The sequence below is a fragment of the Dama dama genome, chromosome 4 (genome assembly GCF_033118175.1).
Source record: "Dama dama isolate Ldn47 chromosome 4, ASM3311817v1, whole genome shotgun sequence".
Classification (NCBI taxonomy): domain Eukaryota; kingdom Metazoa; phylum Chordata; class Mammalia; order Artiodactyla; family Cervidae; genus Dama; species Dama dama.
Genome location: NC_083684.1, coordinates 23,927,962 through 23,955,073, shown reverse-complemented (window position 1 = coordinate 23,955,073; position 27,112 = coordinate 23,927,962). Strand labels below are relative to the sequence as shown.

Here is a 27,112-nt window from a genome sequence, read left to right as displayed (position 1 = left end):
TGCTGGTTAGGTGGGCTGTCTCCTGGGCTGTTGATCTTTCCCTGGGAGAAAGGGAGCCACCGCATGCTCTCGAGGAAGGGGGTGAAGTGATGGCCGTCGAGCCTGGGGAGGGTTATCCGGTCAGCGTGTATGGGGTGGGATCAAACTGGGAGAAGCATGGTGAGCTGGGGCAGGGGGCAGGGAGCAAAGGGTGAATTGCCAGGCGTTGATGTGCTTTTTTTCTTTTTTTACGAGGGTGTCTATGAAGCTGTCTTTTCCAAGAAGCAAAAAGGCTAGACGCCAGCCAGAGCCGTACGGAGGGGCGTTCTCCTGCCGAGGTGCGTGGGCCTCGGGCTGCCTGCCTCTCATCACGGCTTAATGGCAGCTGTTCCGCTTGCTGGGCCAGCGAGGAGAGTGCAGGGCTGCGTGGGGGCGGCCCCCACCCCCGCTCCCCAACCTCTCAGCACCTCGCCTGCTTCCTCCGCCCACACAGGCTGCCCCCCACCCCGTCCCCTGCTCTTCTGATGAAGGGGCATCAGGCACTGTCAGTTAGCTGCCCTCTGGGGCTCGGGGTGGTGGCTGGGATGGGAGCAGACCCCAGGCTTCAGAGGCCTGGCGGGCTGGGGAAGGCACGGCCAGGTGGTGGACAGAGGCAGATTGGCTGGCCTCTGGGAGCTGGGCCATGGCTCGTAAGCTGCCTAAAGATGTTGGACCCCCATCTGGTCTTGGGGTGCTGGCCCCAAACATCCCAGATGACTGTGTGGGAGCCTCAGCTCTGGGAGCTGAAGAAAGCCACGTTAATGTCAAATATGAGCCTGGAGGATCCAGTAGGCCTCGTTTAATCTCTGTCTGGGTCTGTTGGGGAGAGAAAGAAAGGCAGGGGTGCTGTGCTCCCCTCAGCAAAGTGCTATTCTGCTGTTGATGGTTGAAGAGAGGGAGTGGGGAGGAGAGTGGGCCAGAGGGAAGTCCCACCTAAGAGAACCAGGCCAGGCTGCGACTCCTGAGCTCAGCCATCTCCTCGGGCTTCTCAGCCCGACTGAAGACAGGACTGCTCCCCCAGCGTGGCTCACTGCTGGTGTGATACAGGAACACGTGACGAGGTGATGGACTGTCGATTTGAATGCAATTATTTATTCCATATGGCCTTTGAATGTCCAGTTTACATTTTACTCGGGTCACAACAAAAACCCAGTCCTTTGGGATGCCGCCTGTAGAAGCAGAGGCAGGAAACCACACAGCAGTCGGTTAAGGACTACCATCTTGAGCAGTCACTTCCTTCCCGAGCAGCAGGGCTGAGCCAGTGTGAAGGTGAGAAATCTCTGCATCAGGCATTCAGGTGTCCTCTGTTGACTGACATTCTGTGGCTTCCTGGGGAGACCCAGGGAGACGTAGGGTGCAGGGGGTGCAGGTTGCTCAGTGGTGTGATGCCAGATGGGCCTCTGATGAGCTAGTGACCGCTGGTTAGTGACCTGCCTCACAGCCTATGGGTCCAAAGTTACCCACTTATCTGGGCTGTGCCCTTCAGGGAAACCTCGTGACTCTCTCTCGAAGTTTCCTGCATTCACTGTATTCTTATCTCAAACATTCCTGCATTCACTAGCTTCTTATCTGCCCCAGGGAACCTGACCCAGTGGAGGTTTAAGTTGGAAGGTCAGAGAAGTTCACACCTTGAGCATTTGCTATGCAGGGCAATCGAAATAAACGCTGTCAGGCTAAAGGGACTTCGAGGCATTCTTTACATTTGCGAACGCAAACATCACAACTCAATAAATATTTATCAAGCTTCTGCTGTGTGCCACACGCTGTTGTCAGTTCTGGAATTACAGTGTCGAACAAGACAGAGAGACCCTGCCCTCGTCCCGCTTGCTGTCTGCACAGCGCTGGTAGCCACTGGCTGACCACATGGCTTCTGAGCACTGGAACTGCAGAATTTAAATTTACTTGTGCCTAGTAACGGCTGTTTTAGACATCTCACATCTAGCAGATGCATACTTTTGAAAACTTTGCAATAGCCACCAGTCGTTATTTTCTACTCTTGTCACTTTTTTTTTCCCCACCCAGGATGTTGCTGAGGATGAGAGATGCCTGGCTAATATGTCAGAGGGGAGGAAGTGGTGAATTGCAGTTTCCAGGCTGAGCACTAGGTCTTCTTGCTTTACGTATCAGGAGCTGCAGGGGCAATTCCATGTCTACCTGGATGGAAAACTTTTTTAAAAATGGCGAGACCTGCCTTCTGCATGGGTGCCCTGCCCTCAGAATCTTCATTTTCTGAGCATCTTGGTCTTTCGCAGGTAGGGGCAGGTTGTGAGACGGGCCATGAAATGTATTCATTGGTAGGATGTTTCAAGCACGTGTGTAGCTGTCTGGTTTTTTTGACGCATTGCTGTTGTTCATTTTAAAAAATGATCCCGGTAGGGGAAAAAACAATGTCAGCCACAGAGGAAACCCTTGTTGTGGAAGCATGGGTAATTCATGTGTCCCTGGCAGGGTCGGTGACAATAAAGGTTTTGCAGCCTGCCTGTCACGTTAATTGTATGTTATTAGAGGCCATTAATCTGAGGATTATTAGCATGATGGATTTTTAAGCAGTTGCCTTGTTGTAGAAAACTTGAATCTGAAGATCAGGGATATACATCAATAGGTGTTTTGTGTGTTAAGAAGAATAAGCTATTTGTTTTTACCTAGTGGGTCCCCGGGCAATGTAGCCGAATCTTCATTTTCTGAGCATCTTGGTCTTTCACAGGTAGGGGCAGGGTGTGAGACAGGCCATGACATGTCTTCACTGGTAGGATGTTTCAAGCCCTTAAAGTCTCAAGTTCTAGAAGTTTGAATTCTTTAGAACTCCAAGAGTTCTCTCTCCCTTGAGTTCTTATTGGTCTGTGGTTGATTTAATCATTTACTGTTTTATTGGCTCTCTTTCCTTAAAGTGTCTTTACCTGGTGTCTCAGAGAGTAAAAAGAATCTGCCTGCAATGCAGGAGATCTGGGTTCAATCCCTTGGCCAGGAAGATCCCCTGGAGAAGGGGTTGGCTACCCACTCCAGCATTCTTGCCTGGACAATCCCATGGACAGAGGAGCCTGGCGGGCTACAGTCCATGGGGTCACAAATAGTCAGATACGAATGAGTGACTAACACTTTTCACTTCACTTTTTTTTTCCTTAAAGTAACTGAGATCGTCACCTCTGGTTGAAAGGTTGGGTATGTTGAGACATGCCCCGGAAAAGTGCCGCATGGCAAATTCCGGAGGCTGGCTAAACTTCCGGGAACCGACCCCCTGTAGCCTGGTCCAATCAGGTACCAACACGGAGCCCTTAGACACTAACCGCCGCTGTAGCCCGCGCTTTCTTCCTTATATGAAAAGACCTGGCTTGGACGCCGGCCCTGGCTATAAAACCCCTCCCCACCCCTCATACCTCGCAGACTCCCTTTGTCTCCTCACTCACCCGCCACTGGGAGTTCTGCCCGAGAGCGACCGCTCAATAAAGGCCTTCATCAACGGTCCTTAGAGGTGGCTTTTTCCTCCCGTGGCGTTTTCTAACACTGGTCTCTTGGAGTACCTATCCAGGGCCTGGTTGGTGACTTTTTTGCCAAAGAAGTTTGCAAGCAGAGCCAGTTTACAAAGGTGGTGTGTTTTCTCATTAAACATCCAGGGCTGGGTTCCCTAGCAGCTTGGAAGCAGATCCTAGCCCTGGAAGTCGCCTCCTTCCATCGAGGATACGGTCCAGCTGGGCCAGGCTCTGTCTGAGATTCTTGCTTGGAGCACTGGGGCCCTTGGGGAGCTCTCTGCTGGAGTCCAGCTATGAGGAAGGGCTGACCATTCCGTGGGGAGGGGGGTCACCCGAACCTGAGTCATGTCCTCGTCTCTGGCTCCGCTTTGATCTCCATAGATATCCCATTGAGTTTTACAACAGAGGAACTAGAAGAACCAGGAAGAAATATGAAACTCTGGTAGCAGGAGCATTCGAGGGGTGGTGGGGTGAACTCCTAAGGCTGGAAGCAGGAAGTCACAGTGAGCCACAGTTGAACAGAAAGGTTTGAGTCTGAACACAGCTTTTGCAGTCACAAATATGGGGAGTGGTGTGGAGGCAGAAGAGGATAGAGACAAGGAAAATTGGCCCAGAGGCATTTTGTGGGTGGATGTAACATAGATTGCATACCTGCTACTTGCCAGGTGCTTAATGACAGAATGTGGTCCACTGGAGAAGGGAATGGCAAACCACTTCAGTATTCTTGCCTTGAGAACCCCATGAACAGTATGAGAAGGCAAAATGATAGGATACTGAAAGAGAAACTCCCCAGGTCGATAGGTGCCCAATATGCTACTGGAGATCAATAGAGAAATAACTCCAGAAAGAAAGAAAGGAAGGAGCCAAAGCAAAAACAATGCCCAGTTGTGGATGTGACTGGTGATAGAAGCAAGGTCCAATGCTGTAAAGAGCAATACTGCATAGGAACCTGGAATGTTAGGTCCATGAATCAAGGCAAATTGGAAGTGGTCAAACAGGAGATGGCAAGAGTGAACGTCGACATTCTAGGAATCAGCGAACTAAAATGGACTGGAATGGGTGAATTTAACTCAGATGACCATTACATCTACTACCGTGGGCAGGAATCTCTTAGAAGAAATGGAGTAGCCATCATGGTCAACAAGAGAGTCCGAAATGCAGTACTTGGATGCAATCTCAAAAACGACAGAATGATCTCTGTTCATTTCCAAGGCAAACCATTCAATATCACGGTAATCAAGCCTATGCCCCAACCAGTAATGCCAAAGAAGCTGAAGTTGAATGGTTCTATGAAGACCTACAAGACCTTTTAGAACTACCATCCAAAAAATATGTCCTTTTCATTATAGGGGACTGGAATGCAAAAGTAGGAAGTCAAGAAACACCTGGAGTAACAGGCAAATTTGGCCTTGGAGTACGGAATGAAGCAGGGCAAAGGTTAATAGAGTTTTGCCAAGAGAACGCACTGGTCATAGCAAACACCCTCTTCCAACAATACCAGAGAAGACTGTATACGTGGACATCACCGGATGGTCAACACCGAAATCAGATTGATTATATTCTTTGCAGCCAAAGATGGAGAAGCTCTATACAGTCACCAAAAACAAGACCGGGAGCTGACTGTGGCTCAGATCATGAACTCCTTATTGCCAAATTCAGACTTAAACTGAAGAGAGTAGGGATAACCACTAGACCATTCAGGTATGACCTAAATCAAATCTCTTATGACTATACACTGGAAGTGAGAAATAGGTTTAAGGGACTAGATCTGATAGACAGAGAGCCTGATGAACTACGGATGGAGGTTCGTGACATTGTACAGGAGACAGGGATCAAGACCATCCCCATGGAAAAGAAATGTGAAAAAGCAAAATGGTTGTCTGAGGAGGCCTTACAAATAGCTGTGAAACAAAGAGAAGCTAAAAGCAAAGGAGAAAAGGAAAGATATTCCCATTTGAATGCAGAGTTCCAAAGAATAGCAAGGGGAGATAAGAAAGGCTTCCTCAGCGATCAATGCAAAGAAATAGAGGAAAACAACAGAATGGGAAAGACTAGAGATCTCTTCAAGAAAATTAGAGATACCAAGGGAATATTTCATGCAAAAATGGGCTCAATAAAGGACAGAAATGGTATGGACCTAACAGAAGCAGAAGATATTAAGAAGAGGTGGCAAGAATACACAGAAGAACTGTACAAAAAAGATCTTCATGACCCAGATAATCACGATGGTGTGATCACTCACCTACAGCCAGACATCCTGGAATGTGAAGTCAAGTGGGCCTTAGAAAGCATCACTACGAACAAAGCTAGTGGATGTGATGGAATTCCAGTTGAGCTATTTCAAATCCTAAAAGATGATGCTGTGAAAGTGCTGCACTCAATATGCCAGCAAATTTGGAAAACTCAGCAGTGGCCACAGGACTGGAAAAGGTCAGTTTTCATTCCAATCCCTAAGAAAGGCAATCCCAAAGATTGCTCAAACTACTGCACAATTACACTCATCTCACACTCTAGTAAAGTAATGCTCAAAATTCTCCAAGCCAGGCTTCAGCAATACATGAACCGAGAACTTCCAGATGTTCAAGCTGGTTTTAGAAAAGGCCGAGGAACCAGAGATCAAATTGCCAATATCCGCTGGATCATCGAAAAAGCAAGAGAGTTCCAGAAAAACATCTATTTCTGCTTTATTGACTATGCCAAAGCCTTCAACTGTGTGGATCACAATAAACTGTGGAAAATTCTGAAAGAGATGGGAATACCAGACCACCTGACTTGCCTCTTGAGAAACCTGTATGCAGGTCAGGAAGCAACAGTTAGAACTGGACATGGAACAACAGACTGGTTCCAAATAGGAAAAGGAGTGTGTCAAGGCTGTATATTGTCACCCTGCTTATTTAACTTATATGCAGAGTACATCATGAGAAATGCTGGGCTGGATGAAGCACAAGCTGGAATCAAGATTGCCGGGAGAAATATCAATAACCTCAGATATGCAGATGACACCACCCTTATGGCAGAAAGTGAAGAGGAACTAGAAAGCCTCTTGATGAAAGTGAAAGAGGAGAGTGAAAAAGTTGGCTTAAAGCTCAACATTCAGAAAACTAAGATCATGGCATCTGGTCCCATCACCTCATGGGAAATAGATGGGGAGACAGTGGAAACAGTGTCAGACTTTATTTTTTTGGGCTCCAAAATCACTGCAGATGGTGACTGCAGCCATGAAATTAAAAGACTCTTACTCCTTGGAAGGAAAGTGATGAACAACCTAGATAGCATTTTAAAAGCAGAGACATTATTTTGCCAGCAAAGGTCCATCTGGTCAAGGCTATGGTTTTTCCAGTAGTCATGTATGGATGTGAGAGTTGGACTGTGAAGAAAGCTGAGCGCTGAAAAATTGATGCTTTTGAACTGTGGTGTTGGAGAAGACTCTTGAGAGTTCCTTGGACTGCAGGGACATCCAGCCAGTCCATCCTAAAGGAGATCAGTCCTGGGTGTTCATTGGAAGGACTGATGCTGAAGCTGAAACTCCAATACTTTGGCCACCTCATGTGAAGAGTTGACTCATTGGTAAAGACCCTGATGCTGGGAGGGATTGGGGGCAGGAGGAGAAGGGGACGACAGAGGGTGAGATGGCTGGATGGCATCACTGACTCGATGGGCATGAGTTTGAGTAAACTCCGGGAGTTTGTGATGGACAGGGAGGCCTGGTGTGCTGCGATTCATGGGGTCGCAAAGAGTCGGACATGACTGAGCGACTGAACTGAACTGAATGGCTCTTTATAGATTCAGTGGAGGTGGATTCCTCGTCCCAGTGACCCTGGCAGAGGGCTTGTGTTACAGGACCCTGGGCATGGAGTTTCAGTGTCAAATTGAATGGGAAAGACCTATAGCAGTGATAGTAGGTAGCGCTGGCAGTGGTGTTTTAATCCTGCTCCTTCTTTAGTCTTTATAGCAGCCCTGTGAGGGAGGCAATTTTCTCCCCATTTCACAGATGAGGAAACTAAGGCCTGGAGGGAACGTGCTCAGCCCAGAGTCACCCTGTAGGTCTGATGGGAGCCAGGAATATCCTCCAAGCTGCCTGGTTTGCAACTGTGTTCCCCCCCAAGAAGAGCATCTTGATGAAACAAGGGTGGGTGAGAGGAAGTCAGCTCATGTGTCCTGTCGGCTGTGATGGGAAATCTCAAGGGCAGTTTACCCAGAATCATGCTCAGGCTTATCTGACCCCAAGCTAAGATCCATCTGACCTGGCTCCTGGGAGCAGTCGGTCAGTGGAACCATCTGGAGTCTTCTGATTTGAGCTTTGGAGGAGGAGAGAGTGAGTGAGCACTTGCAATGTGGGATAGCAGTGTCCTGGAGACGAGCCCTGGCCAGATGGCCGTCTTGCCACGGGAACCCTGGGGTGGGTGCACAGGCGACTGAGCCAGCCAGTCTGTCCGGGGCGTGGGCGAGGAGGGAGGGCCTGTAGCTATCCCCTGCCCAGCCTATTTTCCCCAGACCCCATGTAGACACCCCACCTAGGTGCAGAAAGCAATGCACAACTACCCAGTATTCCCGTCTAGCCTTGAGGCCGGGAACAGCCCTCTTCTGACCCTGGAATAAAGCCAGGCAGCCTGGTGACCTAGCCAGGCTGAAATGACATGCCTGAGTAGCAGATGGGAGGAGAAATCTTGGAGTCCCACTCCTTTGGTGGACTTTTACTGGATGGCAAGAGGGTCCAACGCTTCCAGCGTGGATGACCTGCAGCGCTGGGGAGGGGGTAACCCTTTCCACCAGCGTCCGCCTGCCAGCATGTGGACAGAGGTTCCTTCTGCCAAGATGGGGAATTCAGCCTCCCCTTTTTCTACCATCCGGTAGCCTCTGTTTGGACATGCCACATCGGTTTATTGTGGCGTCAGCATCCTTGTTGAAGGGGGATGTTGGTGGGTACCTGGGTAAATAAGTATAAGTAGTTTTCTTTCTGATATGTGACCGGATTATTTTCCAGTTGATTTCAAGCCTTGGCCCCAAGTGGCCCACAGATCAAAAAAAGATAAGGGTCAGTTACAAGGTTGAGCTCATTCTCGGTCGCCATGGCAACTGACCTCAGGCAACCCTCAGAGGACTACACCCAGCTCCCCAGGTGATATTTTTACTGTCCACGCCATCAATCCCAAGCCTTTCAAAACTCAGACTGCCTAATTGTCTAGGCTCTGTTTTGAAGAGGCTCCGGGTCCCCCGTGGGGCCCCGATTCAGACTGCCAGAGCTCATTTATAAGCCTTTCTGAAACACGAGGGACCATGGGATGGTTCCCTCCTGGCCAGAGAGGCCTGGGAAGGTGCCCCTGAGGGGAGGAGAAAGGGCACAGCCCATCCTCCAGGATTAATTAAGAAAATGGGGGCCCAAAATGGGGGCAGTTGTGGCGAGGCATGCCTTCATGCCTTCAAGCCCTGGCTGCGTGTTCTGGAGTGATGGGAGGCGCTGGGCAGCCTGGAGCACCCTGGCATTGGGGCGTCGACAGCCATGGGGGTGCTGAGATAGCCGGGGTTCTGTCAGCCAGCCACCCACCCCAGAGTCGCCCCTCCAAATTCACCCACATCGTTTTCATCCCAGTCATGATAACAGGAAAGTGTTTCCCATTGTTGAGGATTTCTCAGCCTTCTGTAAAGTGTGGACCAAAAGCAACTTTGGAAAACTTTCCTCCTTTTTAGAGGTCTGCAACATACTGTCCTGGTGAGAGCTGCAGTGTGATGCTTACAAACCTACAGCTTCATGACAACAGGGTTCCAAGGAGTCAGCATCCTCAGAAACCCTGTCATAGAGCTCAGAGCTCCTTAAACTTGAATGCACACTCAGATCATTGGGGTGCCTTTAAAATGCAGGTTTTCATTCTGCACATCTGGGGGTGGGGGTTGAGATTCTGCATTTCTGACCAGCTCCCAGGTGATGCCAGGACCACATCTTGCCCAACGGGGACGTAGATCCTCCAGGGCAGTCAGGACCTAGGGGGCTGGGGATCCCAAGTTTGGCCTGTGCCCCCACTTACAGGGTCCAGGCTTTCTGCCTGGCCGCTGGTGAAGGAGCCCCGCTCGGACCTGTGTCCTCCTTTGCCCCTTGTCAACCCCAGCCCAGATGTCACCCTTCCCCTCTTCCCTCGGCTTACCTCGGTTCATGTCCTGTGGTATTTAGTGACACATCAGTAGATAAACAGCCTGATCTGGCTGCCCCGATATCATTATCTGCCTGCGCTCTTCTTGCCAAAAGGTCTTTGTTCTTTATAGAGAACAAAGGACGGAGTTCCCCGTCAGCCTGTGTTTCTATTACCTGTTTGGTGTCTATTTCTGGTTAGTTGTTTATGGGGGTGGCGTCAGTGGGGTCCTCCTCTTGCCTTCTCGTTGGCCTCGCTGAGTGCTGGGCTCTGGGCCCCTCCCCTTCCTCATTGCCATGTGCCCTGCATGGGACCGAGCCTGGGCCCCGGGACCTCAAGGGTCTTTACTGCAGCTGGTCCTTGGGGTGGGCCTGGTGCTGTGGGATTGAAGTCTGATGAAGTTCATTACCCCAGCTGGTGACAGAGGATTTCAGGTCAGCCAAGCAGCCCATGCACCCTCTGCAGCTCCTTCTGTTTGCAGGGATGCTGTGGCAGGGACGACGCCAAAGCCCAGGGCTGGCCTAGACTGTGTCACTGAGGGCCGTGCCTCTTCACTTCACCTGGGGAAAGTCCCCAGTGCCCCTGTCACCTGGAGCTGGCATCGGCACCAACAAGGGGGCCCGCTCAGCTCAATCATGGAAACATGGAGGGTGGGTCTGTCTGCTCTCCTTACCGGAAATCTTGGGGTGATCAAGGAACAGAGTAGCTTGCTGGGTCCCAGGTCTCAAGTCCTGTGGCCTTTTTGGTATTTTCTAAAACCAGAGAGGGCTGCTTGTGGTGACCAGCATGGGCCCCCACTCCCTCCTCCCTCGCCACCTCCTGGGAAGGCCCTGCCCTCTAAGCTTCCTTTCCTCTTCTGTCCATTGAGGGACCCCTTTGGTGCCTGTGCTCCTGGACCAGGCCATCTTCTGAGGATCCAAAAAGCAAGTTCCTAAAGGCAAGAACAGCTTTTATAAGCCATCGATCCTGAGAGTCTGGGGCGACCATTGGTGTCTGGTAACTGGCATTTATCAGCCCTCCCACCCCACTTTCTAAGCACTGTAGTAAGTGCCTTACGCAAATCATTAATTCCCTATTTACTGAGCACCTACTAGGTACTGGGCCCTGTTCTAGGCACTGGTGACAGCAATGAGCAAAATAACCTGCATGGAGCTTATATTATTCTTTCTCTGTGTGTGTATGTGTGTGTGTGTGTCTGTGTTTTGTGTGTATATGTGAAAAAGATAGTCAGTGAGTTAAAAAAAACAAAACAAAAACCCAATCAACTCTGTACTATGCCAGATGGTGTAAGCACTCTCAAGGAAATTCAAGGTGACTAGAAAGGATGGGTTGCATGTGCTGTTTTGGGGTGGGAGTCTGGGTAGGCCTCTTGGAGGGGGCATCCTTTGAGCAGACCCCTGGATGCAGTGAGGGGAGGGGGATGAGGAGATGCTATCCGGGGAGTGTCTCAGTGAGGGCAGAGGTCTTGTGGCAGAAGAAGCCTGCTTGGCTACCTTCCCAAAACCCGGGATGATGATTCTCCTTTTCTAGCAAAAGTAGCTGAAGCTCAGAGAGGTTCATGAATTTATCCAAGGACACACAGCGAGTGAGTGATGAAATGGGATTCAGACCCAAGTGTTCCCGGTTGTAACTTTTGTGTCCTTAATCCTGAATGGAAGCGTCTTTTTATGCTCTCTGCCCAAACAGGCAGCAGTCACTGGTTCTCTCCTAGAGGGGTACATGCATGCACATTCCCACTCTCATGGTGGCTTTTCCGACTGGGGTCCCTGCTTAGAGAAGGGCCAGGCAGGGCCCACGGCTCTGGCGGGAGCAGGTCACACTCCGTGCGTTGTAATCCAAGAACAATGCCCTGTCCCCTCCCCACCGCAGCCGGCTGCCCCTCCCTCCCAGGCAGCAAATTATGGCCTCTGAGTGTGTGCCCAGCCTGCCTTTGACTTCAGTGGGGCCCACCTGAGCTTCACCTTCAGGATTCTGATAATCAGCTCTCTCTCCTTCTGGCTTCCCCCAAGACCTGTATGGAAATAAGTATGTGTCTGCCAGGGATCAAATGCTTTTGGAGACAAAAGTCGGTACCGAGGACATTACAGGGAGCTATCATCTCGGCACGATGCTCTTCCACAAAGCCCTCCGCTCCTCTTTTGGGCTGACACACTTTCAGCCTGAAAGGTTCCAGCAGGCTGACTTGGTTTTAAGCAAAAGCACATCCTATTATTTTTTTGAGAAATGAAGTGTAAAATTAACACTTATTATTCCTGAGCAGAGGGAGAAAAAAAAATAGAAGGGAGAGGGACTCTGGGATTTTTGTGCTTGTCGGCTTGTTTGTTTGGCAGTTTGGGTTTTTCTTTAAAAAAAAAAAAAATCATAATAAATCAATAGATTTGCCTGTGCCAGCCCCGACTTAGGGGGACTGGGAGGCAAGAACCAGTACAGTGAGCAGGCGAAATCTGCGTTTCACATTACAAATGAGTGGGGTTGCATAATGCACCTGAGTTGCGTGGGTTTCTCTTACGGATGCTTGTCATGTGCTGTTAAAAAAAAAAAAAAAGGAGTGATTGTGCGTCTTCACTCACAAAATCCTCCAGCCCCACACCAGGATGGAGGGGCCCGCGGGCTCCCAGACAGCTTTGTCATTCTGCTCCTAGGTATTGCTGAGCCTGTGTGATCTTATATAATTCAGGGAAGTTAACTCTCCGAGTGTGCCTCTATCTGTGGACCCCACGACTTGGGGTGGAATGAGAGGTTGCCGGCGCCAGTGGGGGCGAGAGGGATATGGCAGTGAATGCTTTCCGTCGCCGTGGACTGGATGGTATTGGGTCACAGGCATGCAAAGGAGTGTTTGCACCGTAACTAGGGCAGCCCCCAGCCCCCCTCCCCCCTGTTCTCTTGGATGGTTTTACAGGCAGAGGTACACGTAATGGACACCCCTGGGAACACCTCCAGCCCCTGCCGGTGGGGAGAGGGCCTTCTCCTTCAGGAAGAAGATTTACAGATCAGAAGGTGGGAGAGATCCCTAGGTCTATGGGAAACCTTCATTCAGGCTTTATTATTTCCCACCCACTTTTTACTTTTTGCTTGTTTTATCTGCCTTCTCCTGTCTCCCAGGTTGGACACTTTAGCACGTTAGACGGGGATCGAGGAAAGGGAACAACCCCCGCAACTCGTCTACTGGCTCTTTATCTCATTATCCCGGAACCTCACACAGGCACCGGTTTGGGGCTGTGATTTGCTCAGAGGGCGGTTGTTCGGGCCCTGGCACCGGCTTGCAGCTCCAGGACCGCCTGACTGTGCACATATTTCTGAGCTTGGGTGCAGGCTGTAGCTGCATCTGGGAGTCGGGGGGACCGGCTGATGGATTGCTCGGCGCTCAGAGAACGGAAAGTGACTGTCAGACCTGATTTCTCTGATTTATAAGTTGCAGGAGCCTTCTTTGTCCTCTCGCTATTTGAGTATCAGATGGGCAGGTCTCCATTCACAGCCAAGTGGATAAAGGCCCCCACTCGGCAGAGAACTGTAAATCCTCCTTTGCTGTCTCAGCCCAGGGAACCCACTCGGGCCGGGCGAGGGGAGAGACCCTGGCCAGGGCCTCTCTTGTCCTTGAGTATTTTCTGAGCCCCTCCTTCAGGCCTATGTGTAGCCTGATGCTTTGGGGACCAGAGGAGAAGACATTATCTGTGCCCGTAGCCTTGTTGCCAGGGTCAGGAAGACTCTTCAGATGTGTCAGATGGACCCTGCCTGTGCCCAGTCAAGGGCAGCTGTGTGAGCTGGCATAGTCCAGGAGGCTGCCTGGAGGTGGTGGGCAGGTGGGATATGCACAAATAGGGAGGGCTTTGTGTCCTGTTCAGAGTACCACCCCTAGCTAGCTGTGTTACCTCAGCAAATGGTCTCATTCTCTGAACCCATTTTTTTCTTGCCTAGAAATTTTCCCACAAGCAGGGTGATTTCTGAGATTCAGTTGGTTATAAACTTAAACTTCAGTTAACTGCAAAAAAAAAAAAAAAAAAAAACCACCTCTGCACAGTCATCATTTTCACATAACCTCTGCCTCATTAACGTGCAGGAGATGTCCACATCCTAAAAGGGAGAGTGTATAGGGTGGTATCTCTCATTGATTCATTTATTCACTCACTCATTCCCTACTCTGCACCAGGCTCCGAGAAGCATTGTTTGTGCAGGGTGGGGGTGCATTGGGGGGTCTTCTGAGGCAGTCCCCCACACTGGAGGCCATCTCTAATTATGATGAGAAGTTCCCCAAGGGAAGTGGCGGACGTGCGTGGGGCCTGTGCGGCGAGCGTGCTGAGCCTGCCCTGTGTCCCAAAACTTGTCAATGAATTCCTTTTCCGCCAGTATAAATGGAAGATCAGCCTGAATCTCTGTTGGGTGCATGTGGCCTAGTTGCCGGGGCTCCAGGGGCACGACAAACACCCGGTAGATTGCAGCCAGTGGGCTATGTGGGGCAGGCCCACCTGCACACACACGTGTGTGTGTTCGCCTCTGCCGTGGGGTGCCTCGGGGGGGTGGGGGGCGGCTGGGCCAGAGGGATGCCTGCTGTCCCCGCCAGCCCCTGCCAGGGCCTAGGGGACCCAGGGACTCGCCAGGAGCCTCAGCCCATCTGTGATTGTGCCTCGCCACTGGCAGAGCCCCTCTGCTACCTAATTCTTGCCTTTGAGGGCAGATCACAGCACCTGGCACCTTTGGTGAGGCTGGTTCCCGGGGGGAGCCTGAGGGGGAGCCTGTGTCCTTGGCTGTCCCAGATAATACTCTCCTCCTTACCCGCACGCTTGGCAACAAACACCTTATTGAGTGCTTGCTGTGTGCCAGAGACCGGTCAGAACCCCTTTCCGTGTGTTAAAGGAGTATTAACTCATTTAATTCTCGCATCGACTGTTAGAAGAAGGCTATTTTGGTGGGGGCAGGGATTGACTTTTTTTAAAGAAATTTTTCCAAAGGTTTTTTAAAAGCAGTTTTTAAAATGCTTATTTATTTGGCCATGTTGTGTCTTAGTTGTGGCATCGGGATCTTCATTGCCTCACGTGGGATCCTTTGTTGTGGACCATAGTGTGGCACGTGGGCTTGGTAGTCTTGGCGTGTGGGGTCAGTTGTGCCCCAGCATATGGGATCTTAGTTCCCCAACCAGGGATCGAACCCATGTCCCCCTACTAAAAAGCAGTTTTAGGTTTACAATGAAGTTGAAACATACAGACAGATTCCTTTTATCCTACTGCCCACCACATGCATAGCCTCCCCCACTATCAATATCACTCACAGGATGGTACTTTTTTTTTTGCAAAGGTGAACCTAAAGTGAAGCAATATAGTCAGCTGAAGTCCATTAATTTTCCTTGGGGCTCACTCTTGGTGTACATTTTATGGGTTTGGACGCGTGTATATAGCTATTAGTATAAAGTCACACAGAAAGTTTTCACTGGCCTAGAAGTCCTCAGTGCTCTGCCTGTTCATCACTCACCCCCAGTAAACACTGATCTTTCTATTGTCTACATAGTTTTTCCAGAATAGTTGGAATCATACAGTATATAACATTTTTCAGATTGGCTTCTTTCACTTAGTAATATGCACTTAAGGTTCCTCACTGTCTTCTTTTTGGCCTGAATAACATTTCACTGTGGGCTTTCCTGGTGGCTCAGACAGTAAAGAGTCGCTAAGTCGTGTCCAACTCTTTGAGACCCCATGGACTATACAGTCCACGGAGTTCTCCAGGCCAGAATACTGCTGTGGGTAGCCTATCCCTTCTCCAGTGGATCTTCCTGACCTAGGGATTGAATTGGGGTCTCCTGCATTGCAGGAGGATTCTTTACCAACTGAGCTATGAGGGAAGCCTAGACAATAAAGAATCTGCTTGTAATGTGGGAGACCTGGGTTCGTTCCCTGGGTTGGGAAGATCCCCTGGAGAAGGGCATGGCAACCCATTCCAGTATTATTGCCTGAAGAATTTCATGAACAGAGGAGCCTGGCAGGCTACAATCCAAGGGTTGGCAAAAAGTCAGACACAACTGAGCAGCTCACACACACACACACACACACACACACACACACAATATTCCATTGTCTGAAAGTATCTCAGTTTATGAATCCACTCATCTACTGAAGGACATCTTGGTTCCTTGGCAATATTAAATAAAGCTGCTGTAGTGATCCATATACCAGTTTTTGTGTGAACTTAAGTTTTCAGCTACTTTTGGTAAATAGTAAGGAGTGAGATTGCTAGATCATATGGTAAGGGTATGTTTAGTTTTATAAGAAGCTGCCAAGCAGTCTTGCAAAGAGGCTATACTATTTTGCATTCTCACCAGCAATGAATGGGCGTTCCTGTTGCTCCACCTCCTCACCAACATTCGCTGTTGTCGCTGTTCTGGATTTTGGCCGTTCTCATAGGTGTGCAGTATTAAGGAGAACTGCTATTATTTTAGCAAAGAGGAAACTGAGGCCCAGAGAGGTTACGTAACTTGCCCAAGGTCATGCAGTAAGTGGCAGAGTCAGACTCTAGCCCTGGATGAGGTGACACTCAAGCTGGGGCGATTCCTCCCCTGACCAGCAGGCCACGCTGCTCACAGGTGCAGCCTGGTTCATCCTTGCTCAGCCCTGTGAGGCGGGGACTCAGGTGGCCACCATCTACTGAGAGTGAACTGATGCCCAGATTACGTGGCTAGAGGAAGCAGCCAGGATTTGAACTCCGTCCTGCTGGTGCCGGGCAGGAGCACCAGATCTCGGCTCTGCTGGCCTCGGGGCACGCTCCCTTCTCTGGGTGCTTTTGAGTGAAGGTTTGGGGTCATAGCAGCGCCCAGGTGAAGGGATGGAGCCATGTTCTGATCTGGAAGCAGCACGGGGTGTCTGCCCATCGTCTGCGAGCACTGGCTAGACCATCTGTTCAAAGTGTTTAGAAGAGCACTTTCTTGTGTTTTTCAGTATCTTCTGGTGGCTGCCCAGACCTTTTAGAGTAGAATCCCTAAGCCCTCCAGTGTCCACCAAGGCCCTTCCTGAAGTGCCTACCTGGGTTCCCACTGTCCCACACTGTCCCCACCCCCTTGCTACCACCCAGATGGCCCCAGATGGACCCACCTCAGGGCCTTGCTCTGACTCTCACCTCTGGAGCTCCATGCATTCCCTCCCCACCTCTTGACACTGAGTTACATATTGATTGTGTTTATTATCTGTCTCCTCATCACTGGAATGGGGACAAGTGCATTATCCACTTAGCTCCCCCACAGAATCCCCAGCTCAAAGTACATGGCACACAGTACACGCTCGATAAATGGTCTGTTGGATTTTGAAAAATTCTAGCTGGACTCGCTCTTCCAAGCTGACCCCATCCTGGGCCCCTCTCCTCTATGATACAGTCTGGGACGCAAGCGGCTGCTCACGGCTCGCGCACCGCATGGCTAGACCAGCAAGAAGTCACAGCAAATGACACATCCAAGAGCCAGCTATTAGTGTCTGGCAGCCTTCGGAGGCTGGAGCACCTGGAGCTGGGATGGGTCTCAGCATCCATGGAGCCCCACCCTGGGCTCTGGTTCCAGGGGGTCATGGAGGGCTGGCCTGGGGTGTCCAGGGCGGGGCGTGGCCTCCAGCAGGAGGATGTGGCCCACAGGATCACTGACTGGCCGTGGTTCTTCTTGCAGAGGAAGGCATCAACCATGAGTGTAAGCTGTGCAACCAGATGTTCGACTCCCCGGCCAAGCTCCTCTGTCACCTCATCGAGCACAGCTTCGAGGGCATGGGAGGCACCTTCAAATGCCCCGTGTGCTTCACAGGTAGGTGTGCTTGGCAGGGAGCAGGTGGGGAGAGGCAAGGGAGCCAGGAGCCCAGCCCTTCAAGCCCTGGCATCAGTTCCTGGCGCAGCGTGGCTCCGGAGTTCATGGGGGACACCCGGAGGGATCCGCCACCCCATGGAGCACATGCCTCCTCTGCGCCCAGCTGACCTGGCCCTCCTGTCTATGCTCTCAGCCTCTGCACTTCGGCAGCATGATCTCCTAGCCCTCCTCCCACCCTGCTGGTGCCAGGCCTTCCCCCAGCCTTGCCCTTCTGCAGTGGGGGCTCCAGGCTCGTTTCTGAGCTGCGAGCTCTGTCCAGCACCAGTGAGGCTCTCCCTTCACTTCCCTCCTGCCCACCCCACCCCCCAGTGCCCTGGCCTGTCCCAGCCCCTGGTGCATCCATGCTCCAGGCTGGAGGGGTCAAGGGCGGTTCTGCCAGCCAAACTCCCCAGCCCCCGGACTGGCTGCCAGCCCGGGCGAGCGGCTGCCCCGGCCCGAGGCGAGTCTCAGGGGCTCTGCCGGGCCCCCCTCCTGCCGCCCAGATGGCAGCCGGTGTGCGTGGGGGAGCCTGGCCTTCCCCTGCCTCCCCCTGACATCTGTCGTCTGCCACGGCGGGAAGCCCACCCTGGGGAGGGCGCCTGGCGGGAGGGGATCTCTGAAGGGCTCACCTCCCAGACACACAGCTGCTTCAGGGCCACCTCCTGTGGGCGCCCAGGGCTGGGACTGCCTCGTGGACTCCTGCCGCGGGAGGTGGGGGCCATAAGCTGCAGGAAGGGGCTCTGCTATTGGGAGGGCCCCACACACTCACACCCCTCTGGGGTTCCCAGGAGTCTTGGCATGCACTGGTGCCTCTTCCCCCCCAATCGCTCAGTCTCAGGAGCCCTCACCCATCTGTTACCATCACACTCCATGAGCTGAGTCGGGGCTGGCACCAAGGGGCCCCAGCTGCCAGGTCTGCCCACCCAGGACACGGGGCCCGCTGTATAGGGATGGATGTGAGGATGCAGACAACCTCAGCAAGAATAGTGATCCAGGTCCACTGAGCACCTTCCATTGTGCCATTGTCCATTGTGCCAGACAGTGTGCTGAGCTCATTTAATACAGACCTCGGCTCTGCCACCTGCAGAGAGAGACCTTGGACAAGACACTCAACATTCCCAGTGCCACAGTTTTCCATCAAACGGGGATAACTCACAGTGCCTGCCTTACAGGCCTGTGCTGTAGTCAGGGACTCCACATGCAGAAGGTAACCAGCAAATGGTGATGATGACGACAATGACATTCATTGGGCTAATTAAGTGCCAGGCCATCTTCTAAGTGTTTTGCAAGTATTAAACCATTTGATCCTCCCAGCTACCCCGGTGAGTTGCCTACTTTAAAGGTCCTCGTTTTTCAGATGAGGAAAGGAAGCCCAGAGAGGTTAAGTGACTTGTCCAATATTGCACAGCCTGTGTGTGGCAGAGCTCAGCTTCACTGGCTTGAGCCCTCTCCAGTGGGTGCCCGTGATGCTCCAAATAGCCCACTGTTTGGCCGCTGTGTCCATGCCTGGGTGATCCCCACTCGGGAGTGGGGTGGGACAGCTGCGGTGGGTGGCCGGGCTGGTGTCCCCGTGTCCTCTGACGGCCGTGTCCACGTCCGTGTCCAGTCTTCGTCCAGGCCAACAAGTTGCAGCAGCACATCTTTGCTGTGCATGGGCAGGAAGACAAGATCTACGACTGCTCCCAGTGCCCACAGAAGTTCTTCTTCCAGACTGAGCTGCAGGTGAGTGCCCTGGCCCGCTGCACACCTGCCCTGGGGCTCTCTGGGGCCCCCACTGGCACTCAGGGTCTTGGGGTGAATCCATGATGGTGGGGTCTTGTACTCAGCCCCACCCTAACCAAAAAAGCAACAGGCCCTCTGGACGTGTGCTTGTGGGTCTGGAGCCGGTGCTCGCCCTCCTGGCTGGCTGGTGGGGAAGTGGCCTCCTGGCCTTGCTGGGCCAGCATTTCTGAGCAGAGCCGGATCGAAGCAGCTGAGCCTGGGACTCGAGTCAGAGGCTTTTAACATCTGTGTGTTTCTGTGGCAAATCCCTTGCCCTCTCAGGGATTTTGTTTCCCTCACCGGTGTTTCATGATGATGCTCCTCTGGACTTTGGGTCTGTGGCTGGTGGCCCGTGTAGCTTGCATGGCTGAGTGCTGGGGTCGTGGGCATCTGGAGGCTGGATCTGGTGTCTTGGACCTGCAGTGTGCCCAGGAAAGCCAGAAAAGTGAGAGCAGTGGATGCTGGGTTGAGCCCCAACCCAGAGAAAGGGATATTTGCCATGGGTCCCCGAGGCTGATGTGGCCCTCAAGTGTGGCACACAGCCCTCAGCTTCTTCAGCACCCACCTCCCATCCATCCAGGGTCTGCAGTAGCTGAGAGGGTGCCCTTGGGAAGGGAAGATGCTCTGGTGGTCCTTCCCTGACACCCGCAGCCACTTCCCTCAGTGTCCTCTGGGACTCCTTCCCACCTGTTGCTGGTTTTTAAGGACCAAGATCTGTGTCCAGGTGAAACCATCTTCTCACCCACTGGTTTTTGCAAGAAACTCTCATAATGCTAGGGAGGTCCTGCGCCATCCCAGAAATACCACAGACTCACACCCAGAGAGAAAAATCATATATATACTGTATAATAGCATCACACACACAAAGCACATTTCCACACATGCAGTTTCTATACATACACACAGAAACATCATTTTCATTGAGTAACATCACAAATACACAGCATCACACCACACCCCAAAAGTAACACACAGGCATCCACAGAAATACTACACGTCCCACATGCTGGGAATAACATGGTTTTCAGTTGGGAGGCAGGTTAGGTTCTGCTGCAGTAACAAACATTCCTTAGCTCTGTCTTCAAGTAACAAAGATTTATTTGCTGCTCACGTTACATATCCAGGCAGATGGCCTGGGAGGGACTCTGCTCGCAGTAGTCAGTGACCTGGGCCCATGGCGGGTCCATCTCCTATCACGTTTGTGTGGTCACTGAGGCAGGGAGAGGAGGAGATGAACAGTTGGCAGGCCAGCTCTCAAAGCTTCACTGGGAAATGACTCACGTCTTGTTCACACACTGTCTTGACCAGAGCCCATCACGTGGCCATGCTCAGTTTCAAAGGAGCGAGGGAGGGAATCTCCCAGTGTCTGTAAGAGGAGAGTTGGCTTCCTCACACCCCCAAGGACCAGGGCACACCAAGGCCCACAGTATCTGCCCACCTTATACACGCGGCCTGCACACTCATGCAGTTGGTGGTCCTGCACTCAGCATCTACACCCCCCGCCCCAGGGGAGGACAGGGCTGCGGTCACAGCAGAGTCATCATGTCGCTGGAGCTTTTCTGGGGTTGAAGGGGTGCAGCCATGCCTGTTGCAGGGTAGCCTGCTTCACCACGCTTCAGCCCGTGCACTCAGCCAGGCCCGGATAGGCCCATGTGGCTCCTGACAGCCATCGCCGAGAGCAAGTGGAGATACGCTCACAGAGGGCCCAAGAGGGATTCACCATCCGATAGTGAGGGTCCCGCTCCCATGGCTGGCCCTGCACCCGGGCTGGGCAGGCAGAGCTGACAGGCCTGACTTCTGACCTTGAACTGCACCAGGTGGTTTGCTGGAAAGCCTATTTCTTTTCCTCCTTTGGGCAGCCCTTCTGAGTTCCTCTAAGTCCTGTATTACTCACACAACCTTTATCCCATCTCACTGTGGGGGAGAATTACGGAGGCCCAGAGAGGGGATTCTACTTCCAAATGACCACCAGCAAGGTAGCGACCCCATCCAGGGCCCCACCACTGTCTCCGTATTGATCCACAAACTGTGTGCTTCTGTGCCGAGCCTGTGAGGGGACAGGTAACTGCCCCCCTTCTCATTTCACCAAGGGGGCTGGTACCAGCCCTGATCGGTGAATGTCTGGGAAGCCTTGCTTGTGCATGGGCTGAGCGCCCAGCACCCTACCTCCACTTGCCTTACGTGCCTGGCCAGCTACCAAAATGGGGCCCAGGTCCCCAGACAAGTGAACCCTTTTGTAGCCTAACACATGCGTGCACGCTAAGTTGCTTCAGTCGTGTCTGACTCTTTGCAACCCTGGACTGTAGCCCTCCAGGCTCCTCTGTCCATGGGATTCTCCAGGCAAGAGTACTGGAGTGGGTTGCCATGCCCTTCTCCAGGCGATCTTCCCTACCCAGGGATTGAACCTGCGTCTCCTGCATTGGCAGGCAGGTTCTTTACCACTAGCGCCACCTGGGAAGCCCCATAGCCCAACACGGCAGGCCTCTCTTAAATGCACCAGCTCATATAAACTATGATTTACTTAAACTTGGGGCTCACTCAGCCCTCTGGTTCCCCCACACTGTCCTGAACACCAAAAGAGGGATGATTGCTTTACATGTTGGCTTAGAGGTTTTCCCCAGAGAAACTTCCCCAGTCCTGCCTTTTACGAGCTTCATCAGCATCCCTGTGCCAGAGACCAGCTTTGTGGTGTGAAGATGTAGGCAGCTGTGGTTTCAAGTCTTGTCTCACTTCGGCAGCACCCACCTGGGGCTGCAGACGTCCCAGACGCCAGAATGGTTTGTGTGGGCTGGGGGTTCCCTGGGTCACCCAGTTGGTCTTTTCGGCAGATCCTCAAATGCCGACAACCTCACTAAATTATAGCCTTAACGAGTCACTATTTTCTGCAATTAATGATTTTAATTACAGACCATTTAAATGTGGAAGTGTTGTAGTAACGCCAAATGTATGCAAATAATGGCTTTCGTTAAGTAACTCAAAGAGCAATTTTCTGGGTTTTTGAGAGGAGGATTTTTCAGGCATTGAAAATTTCATCATCATTACACTGAAGCTGGAGCTGGCAGACACGTGGATTATTTCCCTCAAGTGACATGTGGTGGTTTGGGGATGCAACAGAAGACGGGGCCTGGTCCTTGCTGAGGCCTTGACTGGCTCCCCAGGCTGTATGTCATGTCAGTTCTGTGGAGAGACCCAGGGCAGCTGATGTTTTTAGGCACAAGCGACTCTGGACTGAGAGGTCTTGGGAAGATGTGAAATCTAGAGTTTTTCTCACTATCGGAGCATAATCCCTGCTGTGCATATAGAGGTGATAGAGGGGGGTTTGGGCTCTGGCAGGCTTCGTCTGTGTCAGAATGAAATGTCTGCCTCCAAAGGGAGTGTTCTCTTGGGTTGTATTAATAGGAGCACAGTTGCCAGAAAGAGGGAGGCGCAAGTCCTATTCGGTTCTGAGTTCACCTGGCTCTGCCCAAAGACTGACATTAGTTTAAAGGGCTTTGGACGAACCAGGGCATATTCATTGATTAGATGCTTGAGAGGGAACTCACATTGCTCTTTATTTGTTCAGAGCAGGGAGAGGTGGAGAGGTGGAGTGTCTGTTATGAACAGACACTAGATCTAGAAACCAACAGGACAGTGGTGAGTGAGGCAGAGAAACACCCATAAGACCTCTGTTCTGGAGGGGACTAACAGACACTTTCCAACGGTGGTCAGTGACATGGAGAAAATAAAGTCAGGTATTGGCTCAAGCATAATGGGGGTGCAATTGGTTACAGCTTGGTAAGGAAGGGGCTTCTCTCTAAGGAAGTGGCATTTGAGCTGAGGCCTGGAAGATGAGAGGGGGACAGCGTGTGTGGAAGAGAGCCATGAGTGGAAAGGCCCTGTGGCCAGTGTGAGCTGGGCGTGTTGCTGGGATGACAGAAGGTGATGTGGAGCTGAAGCACAGTGGGGTAGGGGGTGGTGAAGGGGGCTGGGAGTGGAGGCCAGGTCTCAGCAAGATTCGTAGGACAGCAAAGGTGTTTGAATTCGATCCCCACTGTGATGGGGAACCAGGCAGGGAAGAGATGCTATCTGATTTATATCCTGAACCCAAACTTAAGAAATTTAGCCTTTGAGAGTCACTGACTATTAAGAGACTGAAAAATCACAAGCTGAGAGAAAATATTTGCAAATCACATATGTGATAAAATACTTGTATCTGGAACATATTTTTTAAAAACTCTCAAAACTCAATAATGAGGGGGGAAATCAACAACAACAACAAAATTTCAACACTTCACCAAAGATGTAGGATGTTCACCATGTTAGTCTTTAATAACTTTGTGGGTGATCAGTCTCTCAGTCATGTCCGACTCTTTGTGACCCCCATGGATTGTAGCCCACCAGGCGCCTCTGTCCATGGAATTTTCCAGGCAAGAATACTGGTGTGGGTTGCCATTTCCTATTCAAGGGGATCTTCCCAGTCCAGGAAACGAACCTGTGTCTCTTGCATCTCCTGCATTGGCAGGGGGATTCTTTCTCTCTGTGCCATCTGGGAAGCCCCAGTTAGTAATTAGGGATGAGCAAGTGAAAACCATGACATAATACCATGATACGCCTAGTAGAATGACTAAAACAAAACCAAAAAACTGACAAGTGCCAGCCAGGGTGTTGAGGAGCAGCCAGAACTTTCCTAAATTGCTGGGGGAATGCAACATGGTAAGCCATGTGGCAAAATAGTCTGTAAGTTTCTTACAAAGTTAAGCATAGAGTTAACCTATGACCTAGCAAGGCTACTGCTAGGTGTTTGTCCCAGAGAACTTGAAAACATACCCATCTGGAAACCTCTACATGACTGATGTAAAACTTTATTTATAATGGCCCCAGTCTGGAAACACCCCAATGGTCCCTTCCCTGGTAATTGAGCAGACAGGTGTATCTGTTCATACCCTGGACTACTACTTAGCAATAAAATGCAACTGCTCTTACATACAACAACATGTGTGAACTGCAAATGGCAAGTGAAAGAAGCTGGACTCAAAAGGCTCCATTCTGTGTGATTCTGTATGCATGATGCTGTGGAAAAAGACAAAAATATGGGAATAGAAAACAGACCAACAGTGGCCAGGGGTTGGGGCTGGAAAGAAACGAGGAAGCCTGACCAAGATTCATCTAAACATACAAATGCACACACAAGCACGCATGCCCCACTCAGCCAGGCAGGGTGCTAGGCTGTGAGCATGCAGCCTGGCTTCAAGGAGCTTTCAAGGGGTAATTCACCAGGAGAAGCCTTGACTGGACTGCTGGGGGAGTGTGGGGACAGTTGCCTTCAAGTGTTTAAAGCTCTGCCGGAATGAGGGGTGCTCAGTATGCTTCCGGTGGCCCCTGACTTCTGGTAGTGGGCGGAGACTCTGGAAGAAGATTTTCTTCTCTGACGATGGTGATTCAGGCGCCACTCTCTGGGGTTAGCTCAAGCAAGATGGGAGTGAAATTGTAGGGACGTGGGCGTGACTGAATGCCAAGAGCAGGAAGCGCCATTGAGTTTTCAGCGGTCCTGCTCCCAGGAACCAAGTGCCCTTGATCAAGGCAGTGACACTTGCCCCTGCGTCCCTCTGGCTTGGAGCGTGTTCTGTCTCTACTGCTGACTCTCCAGGCTCCTCTACACATGGAGGAGGGTGGTCAGCACTTCCTCCTGTCCTCTCTGCTGAGACAGACGCACCTGGGTATTTCAACAGAGGGGCTTTAGTGTGCAGATTTCGTCACACAAATAGCCAGAAGGAATACCCAGCTAAGCCAGAAATGGCGACTGCGGCTAACAGCCGGTGTGCAGGCAACGGGTTATAGATTCCTGCAGTGGAAGTCTGGTGGTTGTCCTCAGGTGTGCTGTCCAGTCCTGCTCCAGTCAACTGTGGCCCCATGTGAGGCCAATAATGAGTACCAGCCGGGGAAGGGGAGCTGGGCAGGTAGACACCACAGAGGCCCACGATGTGGGCAAACTGTACAAATGGAATAAATGGAAGGTAGTGAGGTGCTTGTCAGAGGAGGTGTGCAAGCAGAACACTTGTCTCAAATGCTGCAGCGGGGCGGGGCAGGGAGCACAGACTTTGTGAGGGTGGCTCTGCATTTGAAGCCTTAAAGATGGTGACTGCAGCCATGAAATTAAAAGATGCTTGCTCCTTTAAAGCTATGACAAACCTAGACAGCATATTAAAAAGCAGAGACATTACTTTACTGACAAAGGTCTGTCTAGTCAAAGGTTTTTCCAGTAGTCATGTATGGTTGTGAGAGTTGGACCATAATGAAGGCTGAGCACCAAAGAATGGATGCTTTTGAACTGTGGTGTTGGAGAAGACTCTTGAGAGTTCCTTGGAGAGCAAGGAGATCCAACCTGCCAATCCTAAAGGAAATCAGTCCTGAATATTCATTGGAAGGACTGATGCTGAAGCTGAAGCTCCAGTACTTTGGCCACCTGATGCGAAGAACTGACTCATTGGAAAAGACCCTGATGCTGGGAAAGATTCGGAGAATACAATACTCCAGTACTCTTGTCTGGAAAATCCCATGGACGGAGGAGCCTGGTAGGCTGCAGTCCATGGGGTCGGTAAGAGTTCAACACGACTGAGCGACTTCACTTTCACTTTCCACTTTCATGCATTGGAGAAGGAAATGGCAGCCTACTCCAGTATTCTTGCCTGGAGAATCCCAGGGATGGGGGAGCCTGGTGGGCTCCGTCTATGGGGTTGCACAGAGTCGGACACGACTGAAGCAACTTAGCAGCAGCAGCAGCTGGGAAAGATTGAAGGCAAGAGGAGAAGGGGACAACAGAGGATGAGATGATTGGATGGCATCAATGATCTCATGGACACGAGTTTGAGCAAGCTCCAGGAGTTGATGATGGACAGGGAAACCTGGTGTGCTGCAGTCCATGGGGTCACAAAGAGTCAGACACAGCAGAGTGACTGAACTGAACTCCATCATTTATCAGCTGTGGGCCTCAGTTTCTTTATCTGTAAAGTGGGTATTAATAGTTCTTACTAACTCACGGTTGTGTTGTAAAGCCCTTGGCGCACCTACCTGTTACTGTTATCATTTACTAGTAGTATAGTTAGCATTGGCCATTTGAGGTTCGGATGACTGGGTGGGGTCCCCTCTGTGTGGTCTGTGCTGTGATTTCATGATTTCTAGCCTGAGCTGGAATAAAGTGAGACTAAATCTTTCCTCCTGTGGTGCCCAGCCAAGTCTCAAGGCCACGGGCACTGGGGTGTGGGAGTTGCTGGGTGCAGAGCAGGGAGGCAAGGGGGAGAGGGCACAGACTGGGGGCCTGAGGCTGGGTCATCACTCCCCCCTTTTTACATGTTTCCGAGCGCCTTTGGCCCAGGCCTTTTCTCAGGACGCTGTTTCCTCTGCTGTGCCCGGGCTTAGTGGAGGGAGGTGTGCAGATTTGGTTGGGGATGTGAGACAGCCCTATAAACTGCACACCCCAAAAGTGTCAAGGCCGTTGGCCTTGCATTTCCAGCCTCAGGCCTCAGCAGATGAAAGCCTGGGGCCCTATGGGCCCTTTGCCAGGGGTGAGCTGACCTGAGAGGAGGGGCGCGCTCCGCCCGCCCAGCCCAGCTGTCTCTGATCCCTGCGGACACCTCCGTGCTCACAGACGCTGGCAGAGACGGCCCTTCCTTCTCTCCGTCCTGAGAGCCTCACTGCATCCCAATCTTCATTATCGCCAAGGGGGCCTGTGAGGGGGGGTCACCAATTCCCAGCCATACATGGCAGGCCTCTGACAGGTGGACAGGCTCCCTGCAGAACTGGCCAGGAAGTAGTTGTAACAGCCACCCCCTGGATGGACACCTAGTATGGGCCAGGCCCTCTTCTAAGCATTTTGCGTGGATTGTCTTCACCCCAGTCCTGTGACATAGGCTTTCCTTTTCCCCATTGACTGATGTGGAAACTGAGACTCCAAGAGGTTA

At 51.6% G+C, this 27,112-nt stretch overlaps 1 protein-coding gene across 3 annotated transcripts in view; it reads left to right on the top strand.

Moving 5' to 3' along the window:
- ZNF423 (zinc finger protein 423) overlaps window positions 1-27,112 on the top strand; it is a 345,950-nt gene that overhangs the window by 295,647 nt on the left and 23,191 nt on the right. For all 3 annotated transcript variants that reach the window (XM_061138456.1, XM_061138457.1, XM_061138458.1), the window contains 2 exons: window positions 17,244-17,375; window positions 19,021-19,136. In XM_061138456.1, coding sequence (XP_060994439.1) covers window positions 17,244-17,375; window positions 19,021-19,136 — 248 coding nt within the window. The remainder of the gene's footprint in view (window positions 1-17,243; window positions 17,376-19,020; window positions 19,137-27,112) is intronic.